The 11,374-nt window shown below is 43.2% G+C and overlaps 1 protein-coding gene and 1 pseudogene across 2 annotated transcripts in view; one reads left to right on the top strand and one right to left on the bottom strand.

Annotated features, from left to right (window-relative positions):
* Nucleotides 1-374: 374 nt before the first annotated feature.
* Nucleotides 375-1,819, bottom strand: LOC306932942 (apelin receptor B-like; annotated as a pseudogene). Its single transcript has 2 exons — nt 1,381-1,819; nt 375-1,038 (listed from the first exon to the last, which is right to left on the bottom strand). The product of its transcript is annotated as an apelin receptor B-like (transcript).
* A 9,216-nt stretch (nt 1,820-11,035) lies between these two features.
* LOC306932941 (S-adenosyl-L-methionine-dependent tRNA 4-demethylwyosine synthase TYW1-like) overlaps nt 11,036-11,374 on the top strand; it is a gene marked incomplete at both ends in the record, with an annotated part of 43,377 nt that continues 43,038 nt past the window's right edge. The window contains one exon of the mRNA XM_079514914.1: nt 11,036-11,128. Within this exon, the coding sequence (XP_079371040.1) occupies nt 11,036-11,128 (93 nt within the window). The remainder of the gene's footprint in view (nt 11,129-11,374) is intronic.

The raw sequence follows: 11,374 nt of genomic DNA, 5'->3' as shown, positions 1-11,374 counted from the left end.
AAACAAGTGCATGCAGCATGCAGCACAGGCATACTAATACAGTTCTTCACCAGAGCTAGAAGAGGCACCAGAGGTCCAAGCTCATCTACACTGTGCATAATCTCTGCAATAAGCAACAGTAACATATTGGTCCATTTGACACACATTCCCACTGTGTCTGCACCGTAGGCATACTGCAGATTGTTCCCTAATTTTAAGGAGTTTTAAGTAGTTTGCCTCAAACATGAATTCCTTCCACCAGAAGCCCGTGAGGCGAGTGTCTGAACCAACACACCACAATCCTCAATTTACCCCTTTCAGTCACATGCTGTGTGACATGCCACTTTAGCTCCGTTTATAGTCCTGACAACTGACCAAAGGCATTTCCATCGTGCTCAGCTGATCCACTTTGTGTCCAGGCTCTGAACCTGGGTCTTTTGGCAGGACAGCAGGATGGCAGGGCTGGCATGCAGAGCCTTCTTCAGGTTGAGCAGGCCCAGGCACTGGGAGCGAAAGCGCGCGTCAAAGAAGGCATACAGGAAGGGGTTGAGGCAGCTGTTGACGTAGGCCAGACAGGTGGCGTAGGGGTGAGCCAGGAGGAGGAAGCGTAGGAAGGCACAGGAGTCCGGGGCCAGGTTCAGGTAGGAGAGAGCGTCGGCACTCTTCAGCACGTGGAAGGGAGTCCAGCAGGCGGCGAACACCACCACCAGCGTGGCGATGGTCCTCAGCAGTCTCCGCTTGCGCTGCTCTTCCTCGCGCAGCCGGCCGTCGAAGTGGCGCGTGACGGTGCGGCCGATGAACCAGTAGCACACCATCATGGCCAGGAAAGGTATGAGAAACCCCAGGATTGAGGAGCAGAGGCTAAGGCCGGCCACCAGCAGGCTCTCTTTGTTCTTATCCGTCACCACCAGGCTGAAGTCCATGACGCAGGAGGTCCGGTTGCTCGTCTCCTCGTGTTTGGTGGTGCGGAAGATTAGAGTGGGCGCAGCCAGTAGAGCAGACAGGAGCCACGTCACTGTCAGGGACGCCCTCATGTGGCCCCGGGTACGAAGCTGTGAGCTGGACATAAGAGGACACACAGAGGGTTGTTATAGTTAAGTAAAAGTATAGCTAAATGAAAATAACTGAATTTGAACTAATACACATTTTATAAAAACTGAAATAATATTTAAAAGATACCTGAAACTGTATTGTTTGTTTACAAAACTTTCAAAAAGAACTAATCATGGAGAAAATTTGTTTTAATCTTTCTTCTTTATTTCATTCATAAAATAACTAGAAACCCCACGTTTAAAACTGATCAAAACTATATCGAACCTAATCAAATCTATATTATTGAAATTGAAAAATAAACAAGTCAAAAACCCAAATCAAGATTAAAGTCAAAACTCCAATAATCACCTTGAGGAGGAGCGTACGATGGCCAGGTAGCGGTCGTAGCTCATGCAGGTGAGGCAGTATAGACGCTGGCGTACATGTTCAGGTGGACCACGTAGCTGCTGACCTTGCACAGGGCCACGCCGAAGGGCCAGTGGTAGCCCGTGGCCGTGTACACCGCCCACAGAGGCAGGGCGAGCACGAAGGTCAGGTCGGCCGCAGCCAGGTGGCCGATGTAGACGTCGGCGGTGCGCCGCTTATTGCCCCGCCGCGCTCTCCACACGGTGAAGATGACCAGTCCGTTTCCGGACAGGCCCAGGGCGAAGATGAGCACGTAGAGCAACGGGACGACGGAGTACGAAGGTCCCCACTCTGAGTAGTCACACAGCGCGCTGGACGACGTCTGGTTCTCCTCGTAGTCGTAGTACTCGTAAACGCTTTCGTTCTGCATCTCCATCTCCATTTTGTGTTCCTCTCTGATGATCCCGTTCTCGTATTTTGAAATCTGTATGTTTAGTCTGTGTGTGTAGGTTCAAATTAACGAAACCTCAAAACAATGTCCCGCCGAGTGAAGCTATACTTCTGATGGACGTGATCCCAGGAGAAGTTGTCAGCACTGTGTGTCTCACATCTGAGTAGTCTGACCCTTATATACCCCTCCTAGACCCACCTCCTACCTAGGACATGCCCTATAGTCCCATCCTAGGACATGCCCTATAGTCCCATCCTAGGACATGCCCTAGTCCCATCCTAGGACATGCCCTAGTCCCATCCTAGGACATGCCCAAGCAGCCCCCTCCCTCCTAGAACATGCCCTAGTCCCATCCTAGGACATGCCCCATGAGTCCCGCATCCTAGGACATGCCCAAGCCCCCTCCCTGATTTAGGACCCATTGTTCCTCAATTGGGGGTAACCCCAGGGGTACACAGAGTACTACAGGGGGTACTTGAGAATAATAACAATAATGACATAACATTTTAACAAACGTCAAAGGTTTTAACATGCTGATCTGTAAAGTGTTAAAACCCCCCAAAAACAAACTTGACCAGCACAACTGTTTATTGAATTGAAAGCAATAGGCCTAATTTATTAGCCATTGTGGACAAATCCGCGATTGTGTTCTGTCAAAATATATTGAAGTACAGCAATACATGGCAACTTGAGGTACTCTTCTTTAATATTTCATCATGGCTTTTCACAAAAAAAAGAAAAAAAAATCATGGGGGGGCTCTCATGCATGGGGGGGGGGGGGCAACATTGGTGAAAAACGTGCATATTATTTTTGAAATTTTCCTAAAAAAATATATATTAAATTGGGAACTTCTCCTTTGGTCAACCTATTCCTAATGTGTGAGAATGGTCCAGTGAAAATATAATACAAAATATATACAAAAATAATAATAATCATTTAATATGCGCTTGAGTGAATTCATTCACAGAAAGAACAGTTTGCCAGGCCTAAGTTATGAATCACAAGTGTACAACAATCAAGATATCCTGATGAGAGTGCGCAAACGAGAACACATCACACCCATCCTCCGCTCACTTCACTGGCTCCCCGTCGCGTTCCGAACACAATACAAAATATCCCGGCTCACCCACCAATGCGTCCACGGAAACGCCCCCCTCTACCTCAAAGAATTAGTCTCCCTGAAACCCTCGACCCACACCCTCCGCTCATCAAACACATACTGCCTCAACCCCGTCACGGCCAACCTGCGCACCATGGGTGACAGGGCCTTCTGCACAGTTGCCCCTGAACTGTGGAATGCTCTCCCCCCACACTTGAGAGTGCCACAGTCAATCGACTGCTTCAAGAGAGGATTAAAGACCTACCTTTTTAATAAGGCCTTCCCCCAAACCCACTGATTTTATTCCCTGACCTCGTGTTCATTAACTGTTGTTTTTTTGTTTCCTGCTTTTAATCATGTAATGTTCTTTTTTTTCTGCTTTTACCTATTGTTTCATATATTATGCCTACTGTAGCACTTTGAGATTCTAAGGAATGTAAAGTGCATTATAAATAAAATCCATTATTATTATTATTATTATTAAGATATCACAATGATGCCGCAAACAAAATACTAATCATGTGAGATTAAATGTAGTTTCCATGGTAAAATTATCACTGCACTATAATTAAAGTAGCCTACATGATATGGAGCATGTTGTGTGGACATGTAAAAATGTTAAATGATCCTTACACAATAATTAACAGCATATGGAGCATGTGTGGACATGTCGTTCATACATTCTGTTCTGTAGGCTACTTTTACTTCTACTCTACTTCTACTTTAGCTCCACTACATTTATTTGGAAACTGTAGTTACTAGTTACTAGATTATTATTACAAAACATACATTAACCACTTCAGCCACATTTCGTCCATTTGAAAATAGCCGATCTACAAGCTCACTGTGAGCTTGTATATCCGCTATTTTCGAAAGATTTTTATAGCTTTTGAAAACTTGAAAAGAAACATTCTGCATAAAGAGTATACTTTCTATTTTTGGTACTTTTACTCAAGTAAAATTGTATTTCCGGACTTGTACTTGTACTTGTATTTCTACATTGCAGTATTGATACTTTTACTTAAGGAAAACATTTGAGTACTTTTTACACCACTGAGCAACATTGACCCTACAACCCTAAGGGGCGACTCACACGGTCGCAACAGATTGATCATGCTTGCTGTATACAAAGGGTGTGATACATTTTGCCCCAATGCATTTCCAATGGGAGTCACATGGTTTGACACAACATTTGTGTTGTATGAGGGGGAGGGGGGCCGTCGAAACACAGCCGAAAGCCATACAACAGCTTGTAGTCCAAAATGTATCAAACCATGTGACTTCCATTGGAAATGCATTGGGGCGGCCATGACACTTACATCTTGCTTACATCTAGCATGCATCAATGTTGTATGCTAGATCGAAAGGTGTGAGTCAGGCCTAGTGGCTGCTTCTAAGAATTGTTTTAGGTACCAAAGTACTGTACTGCAGTGGTTCCAAAAGTGGGGTCCGTGGGTCCCCCAAGGACCCCACGGAGTTCCAGGGGGTCCCCAGCTAAATGATAGTAAGGAACCAAATGGACCCTTATGGGACGGGTCCATTTGGTTCAATTTGTACACTCTCAGAGTTAAATTAACAGTAATTTTACAATATACATTGGGGTCCCAGAGATAGAAATGCCATTAAATAGGGGATCGTAGCCTAATTCAGGTCAAACCGGGGGCCCTTGAAATGAAAATGGTTGAAATTCACTGCTAGAGCCGTAAAATCTTCTCTTATGGGGGTCCTTGGCATATATTTCAAATGGGCGTCCGTGGGCTAATGAGTGTCATTTTGGGGGTCCTCATTTTAAAAGTTCTGTGGGTTTAATATACATTTGTATTATTCTCTTTCATAAAACGTTTATCTATATACTGGATGTTGTGTCCACCCCAGTACTACATCAGCATTCCCTGATGCCCTGATTCTGTCAGTCCAGACAGGCTGTTTTCTAGTAGGGGGTAATACCGTCATGAAATGGCTAAAATCGTTACGCGGTGGATAAAAGCACCACATTTGGTACACGCACTCTTTAGGGTGTATCTCACCATCTCAGAAGGGGTGCCCACATTTTTAAACACATTAAAGGCTTTTTTTAGGGGAAAATCCAAAATGGCCGCCAGAAATGACCTATTATACCTAAAGGTGATATAATTCTGAAATTTGTACTGATTGTGCCAAGTATAACCTTCACATTTATAGTTATTAGACTAATATTAAAAGATCTGGCAAAAAGAACCCCTGACAAATGTCTATAAATATGTTTTAAACAACTTTAAATGCCAAAAATTTACTTAAAAACCACTCGGAATGAGATGACCTTCCACATTAATCCCTTTCTGAGTGATATATTGTCAATGCCAAAAATATATAATTGTTTTTAAAAACTTTTAAAAGACCATATGAATGATTACCAATAGATAATATATTGTAAAAATCTTCATATGACCAGAGATAAGCCCTCTATTGGGGCTTATTGGGGCCTACCGGCATGTGCACTTAAGCCCCTCCAACTGATCCAAAATGCCGCAGCCCGCTTGGTCTTCAACCAGCCAAAATTCTCACACGTCACCCCCCTTCTCCGCTCCCTCCATTGGCTCCCGGTCGCTGCCCGCACAGAATACAAAACTCTGATGCTGGCATTCAAAGCAACCAAAGGCATGGCCCCCCCATATCTCACAAGTATGATCGTACCCTACAAACCCTCCCGCGCACTCAGATCAGCCAACGCAGGGAAACTGGAGGTACCTTCACTAAAAACGCCGGGACAATGCTCCACACGTCCCAAACTCTTCTCCCTTCTGGCTCCAAAACTATGGAATGCACTTCCCATCACAGTCAGAACTGCAGCCTCACTCCCAATCTTCCGCCGTAGTCTGAAAACCCACCTCTTCAGACTCCACCATGGCCCGTAGCACTTGCCCTAGCCTAGCCCCTTAGATAGCACATTATGTAGACTTAGATAGTATTTTAAACAGACTTATAGCTTGTTACGTAGACAGCTCTAGAATTGCACTTTATGTAGTCATAGCACTTTATAGTACACAGTATAATATATTATATAGTATAGTATGTATAGTTTACATAGATACTCCACTGTTACGTTCTTAGTCTACGCATGATTCATGATAACTACTTTTTATATATGTGATGTATGCCATGCTTTTGTTATTGCTTAATGTAAGTCGCTCTGGATTAAGAGAGTCTGCTAAATGCCTAAATTGTAAATTGCACAACTCCTATCGTCAAAAAATGGCCAAATCGTTACGCGATACAATCGATACAAGCATGACAATCGATACACTCGATACAAGCATGAAATTTGGTACAGATGTCCCTTGGGTCATCCTAAATCATCCTAGAAGGGGTGCCCAAAAAAATCTTTAACAGGAAGTGAGTTATGTAAAAGATTCAAAATGGCCACCTAAACTGTTGACAGTTGACTCAAAAGACACCAAAGTAATCTCCAAAAAGCATACAATTTGGCACACATGTCCCTTGGGTCACCCCAAGACATCCTAGAAGGGGTGCCAAAAACAATCATGAACAGGAAGTGAATTATTGACAAAATTGAAAATGGCCGCCTACAGTGTTATTGGTGATTGGCTCAAAAAGCCTATAGAATCTCATAGAAGCATACAATTCAGCACATATGTCCCTTGCATCATCCAAAGACATCCTAGAAGGGGTGCCCAAAGGAATCCGAAACAGGAAGTGAGTTATTGACAAAATTGAAAATGGCTGCCTACAGTATTATCGATTGTCTCAAAGACTACTAAAGAATCTCCAAAAAGCATACAAGAGACACACATGTCCCTTGTGTCATCCTAAGACATCCTAGAAGGGGTGCCCAAAGGAATCCGAAACAGAAAGTGAGTTATTGACTAAATTTAAAATGTCCGCTTACCCTACACTGTTGACAGATGAAAAGTGAGTTTTTTGCTAAATTCAAAATAACCGCCTAAAGCAGAGACATCATAAAAGCGTATAGTGCTCGTTCCTAAAAGGGATTATTTGTTTGTTTGCAATTGTTTATTAAACCTTTTAGGAAGGGGCCATGTTGAAGAAATTCTAAATGGCTGTTTAAACTGTTGACAACTGCAGTCTGTATAACCTGGTACATTTACACTACATCATCATATTTATTTATTTTTCTTTACTTTACTCTTTGAATCTTCTTTATTCATCTAACTGCATATCTTTATCTATTTTACTCAGCATCTTTATCTTACTCTGAATATTGTTATTTTACTCTCTCCATACAAGCAACACATCTTGTACATGCACTATTTAGGGTGTATCTCATCATCTTAGAAGGGGTGCCCATTAAAGGCTTTTTTTAAAGGAAAGGAAAGGAAAAATCCAAAATTACCTATTACCAAAATTACCTATTATTTCTAAAGGTGATACATGTTGAAGAAATAATAAGAAATTCTAAATGGATGTTTAAACTGTTGACAACTGCAGAATGTATAACCTGGCGTATTATGTTTAAATTTACACTACATCAGCATATTTATTTCCTTTTCTTTACTTTACTCTTTGAATCTTTATATTCATCTAACTCTACTCAGCATCTTATGTCACTCTGCATATTGTTATTTTGCCCTCATCTTGTTGCTTATGTTGGACTCTATCTTCTTATTTATTTTCTTCTAGCAACTGTGTGCCATTTCGCAACTACCAGCACATTGACATAATGCTGTGCAAGGTAACCCAGCATCCTGGCACCGTCTTTCTCGAACAAAGACGCAGCCTCTGGCAAGAGTGTGAATAAAAGTGTCCACAAATCAGCAACTTTAATCCGTCCATATTTCAGACCAAAAGCCAGATTGGTAAACTGCTCAATCTGAATGTTGTAGCAGTGCAGCTTGTGTGGGAGGAATGTTTTCCATTGAGAGACATTTTTGAGCAAACAGGTCCTTCCTTAGATCATTAACATTTTCAATGTCAGTTGTCTTGCCATACAGAACCATCAGTTTTCTTTTGTATCACATGCTTTAGGTGGCCATTTTCAATTCAGTAAATAACTCACAATAGCCCACTATTTTGGGCACCCCTTCTAGGATGTTTTAGGATAACCCAAGGGACATGTGTGCCAAATTTCATGCTTTTATGAGATTATTTAGTTGTCTTTTGAGTAAATCGACAACATTGTAGGTGGCCATTTTCAATTTAGTCAATAACTCACTTCCTGTATCAGATTATTTGTGGTACCTCTTCTAGGATGTTTTAGGATGACCCAAGGGACACGTGTACCAAATATTATGGTTTTTGGAGATTCTTGGTGTCTTTTGAGTCAATCGCCAACAATCTAGGCGGCCATTTTCAATTTTGTCAATAACTTACTTCCTGTTTCAGATTTCTTTGGGCACTCCTTCTAGGATGTATTAGGATGACCCAATGGACATGTGTACCAAATATTATGATTTTTGGAGATTCTTGGTGTCTTTTGAGTCAATCGACAACACTCTAGGCGGCCATTTTCAATTTTGTCAATAACTTACTTCCTGTTTCAGATTTCTTTGGGCACCCCTTCTAGGATGTCTTAGGATGACCAAAGGGACATGTGTATCAAATATTATGGTTTTTGGAGATTCTTTTGTTGTCTTTTGAGTCAACTGTCAACAGTTTAGGTGGCCATTTTCTATTTTGTCAATAACTCACTTCCTGTTTAAGATTTTTTTGGGCACCCCTTCTAGGATGTCTTAGGATGACCCAAGGGACATGTGTACCAAATATTATGGTTTTTGGAGATTCTTTGTGTCTTTTGAGTCAACTGTCAACAGTTTAGGTGGCCATTTTGAATTTTGTCAATAACTCACTTCCTGTTTAAGATTTCTTTGGGCACCCCTTCTAGGATGTCTTAGGATGACCCAAGGGACATGTGTACCAAATGTCATGCTTTTATCCGCCGCGTAACGTTCCAGACGGTATTACTCCCTACTATTCGGAGCTCTCAGGAGTAGCCGGGCCCTGTCACAATTATTACATAACTGCCTAATCGCAATTATTGGACATAATTGCAATAATTTGAGTGGAACTACCTGTCGTTTATTATGTTTGTCATATCTTCTCTGTGCAATTAGTTTTAGGAAGCCTAAAAGGCAAACGGAAATGTAAGTTTTATTTACATGTTCCAAGGTTTTTGATTTAATACTTTCTTTCAATTCTGTCTACTGTTAGACGGATGTTAGGCTCTTAGCTTGCTCATGATCCTTGGTGACTATTTATTTTTATTGGGTTTAAAAAAAAAAAAATCCCCTCCCATGTGGGGTCCTTGTTCATATACATGGTACATATCACATATATGGTGACTATTTCTATGTATTTGATGTATGACCATGTGTTGTTCTTGCTTACTGTAAGGCGCTCTGGATTAACCCATTTTGACCTGGGAACGATTCTATAAATGTCTTCTAAATCCTGACAGTTTTCTGAAAAAGCTATGTTTCTATGTCAGTCGTTCTTCGATTTTTCAAAAATAGCAGACCTACAAGCTCGTAGCGCGCCACTCAGTGACGCGCTATGAGCTTGTAGATCTGCGACCGCCTGACTGGCCTACTCAGGATTGGAATAGGGGAGGTGGGGCAGTGCAGCAGAACAGTGATCAGTGACAGTCACAAGTCCTAGGGTGGACACGCACGGACGCACGCACGCACGCACGCACGCACGCACGCACACACACACACACACACACACACACACACACACCACAGGGACAGATTGTTGCACTGTAGCTTGCCCTGTTTTGTTTCTAGTTATTATTATTATTGGCTACATGCTCTGTGTGCTGTCAGAGCATTCTGCCCATCATCATGCAGACGGTGTGTTACATTGGGCATCTGTGCTGCCGGGCACGTTTGAAGTGTACTGTAAGTCAAGTCTCTTTGTCGGTTGTTTTGAGGTTTGAATTTATGTTATTCACATTTGCAAAGTCCTCTAGAGAGAAGGTGAATGTTTGCAGCAGCTACAGGCTTGTTTTACTTTAAAATTTATCCCATGATTTTTGCAACCCATTTGTTTTTCATCCAGTGTCAATTATCTAATGTAATCCTCTGCCAACCTGGGGAGAGCAACGGACTGACCTCATGCTTCCTTCAATGCATGAGGAGTCCAAGCCGTTTCTTTTCACCTGACAGGGGGGAGTTTCCCCCGTTGGACGTATAGCGCGTGGAAGGAACACGTTATTACATTTCCAACCAGTTCTTTCCCCTCCATCGGTCGCCCCGGCTGGTCAAGGGGAGGCAGTATAGAGACCAGGATCACTGCATGTTTTTGTGAGGGTACCTACTGTAGGGGATATGGGGAGAACATGCAAACTCCACACAGAAAGGCCCTTTTGCCAACTCCACCTAGGGCAGGGGTTCTCAACCCGTGGGTCGCGACCCGATCGGGGGGGTTGCCAAATTATTTTGGGGGGTCCCCAAATAAATTTCAAAAATCTTTTTATGCTACTGAATGGCTGGAACATAGAAATGAAAAGTTTACATATAGTACACATAGTACATGCATACACCTTGCGACTGTGGCTCAAGAGGTAGAGCAGGTCGTCCAATGATCCATGGGTCGGCGGTTCGAATCCCGGCTCCTCCTGGCTACATGTCGAAGTGTCCTTGGGCAAGACACTGAACCCCAAATTGCTCCCGATGTGCTGGTTGGTACCTTGCATGGCTTCCGCCGCAATCGGTGTATGAATGTGTGTGTGAATGGGTGAATGTAATGCACAATCTATGTAAAGCGCCTTGGATAAAGGCGCTATATAAATGCACCATTTACCATTTTACCTTCCCTAATGATTATATCTGGTGTCAGTATTTATTTATGGTGTATTCTCTATTATTAAGGTTATTGTAGCAGTCAATTTATATTGGGGGGCGGGGCGGGTGTCCCGAGACGTTGCCAAAGCATTTTCGGGGGTCCCCGGGCAAAAACGTTGAGAACCCCTGACCTAGGGTATCTATGGGCACTGATGACGTGGAGGAGAACCCCCCCCCCCCCCCCCCCCAGCGTCCCCAGCGGGAATCAAACCCAGGACCTTCTAGCTGTGGAGCGACGTCTTGCGCCACAGCTGCAGGCTTTAATGCTACTGTAAATCATATACATTTATAATACATTTAAACCGGCCATGGCTTATGACATCCACCTCTTTAAGCTGTGCACAGCAAAGCGCCACGCCATCTATTTGCCAGGACGAGAGGCAGTCGACACCTGTGCCGCTGTGCCTAATCCTATTCCAGCATGGAAACTGGAGTGGATTCTGATGCTGTGTGATGGCTGACTTATTCATGCTGTCCCCCCTTTTAGCAAAGGATCTGCTCATCTGAGGCGACGGCTGTGGCTGACGGGGGTGTGGAATCCGTTTCCACACCAGTGCAGTTGAGGCTGGGGGTCAAATGAAAGCCTGGGTATCGAGGCTAAGGCTGGGGTGATGTCGGCCACATTCACATGGTGGAAAAAGTACTCA

This window comes from Electrona antarctica (genome assembly GCF_951216825.1).
Source record: "Electrona antarctica genome assembly, chromosome: 11".
In the NCBI taxonomy this organism is placed as follows: domain Eukaryota; kingdom Metazoa; phylum Chordata; class Actinopteri; order Myctophiformes; family Myctophidae; genus Electrona; species Electrona antarctica.
Note: the sequence above shows the minus strand (reverse complement) of the source record. Positions and strands in the feature narration are given on the sequence as shown.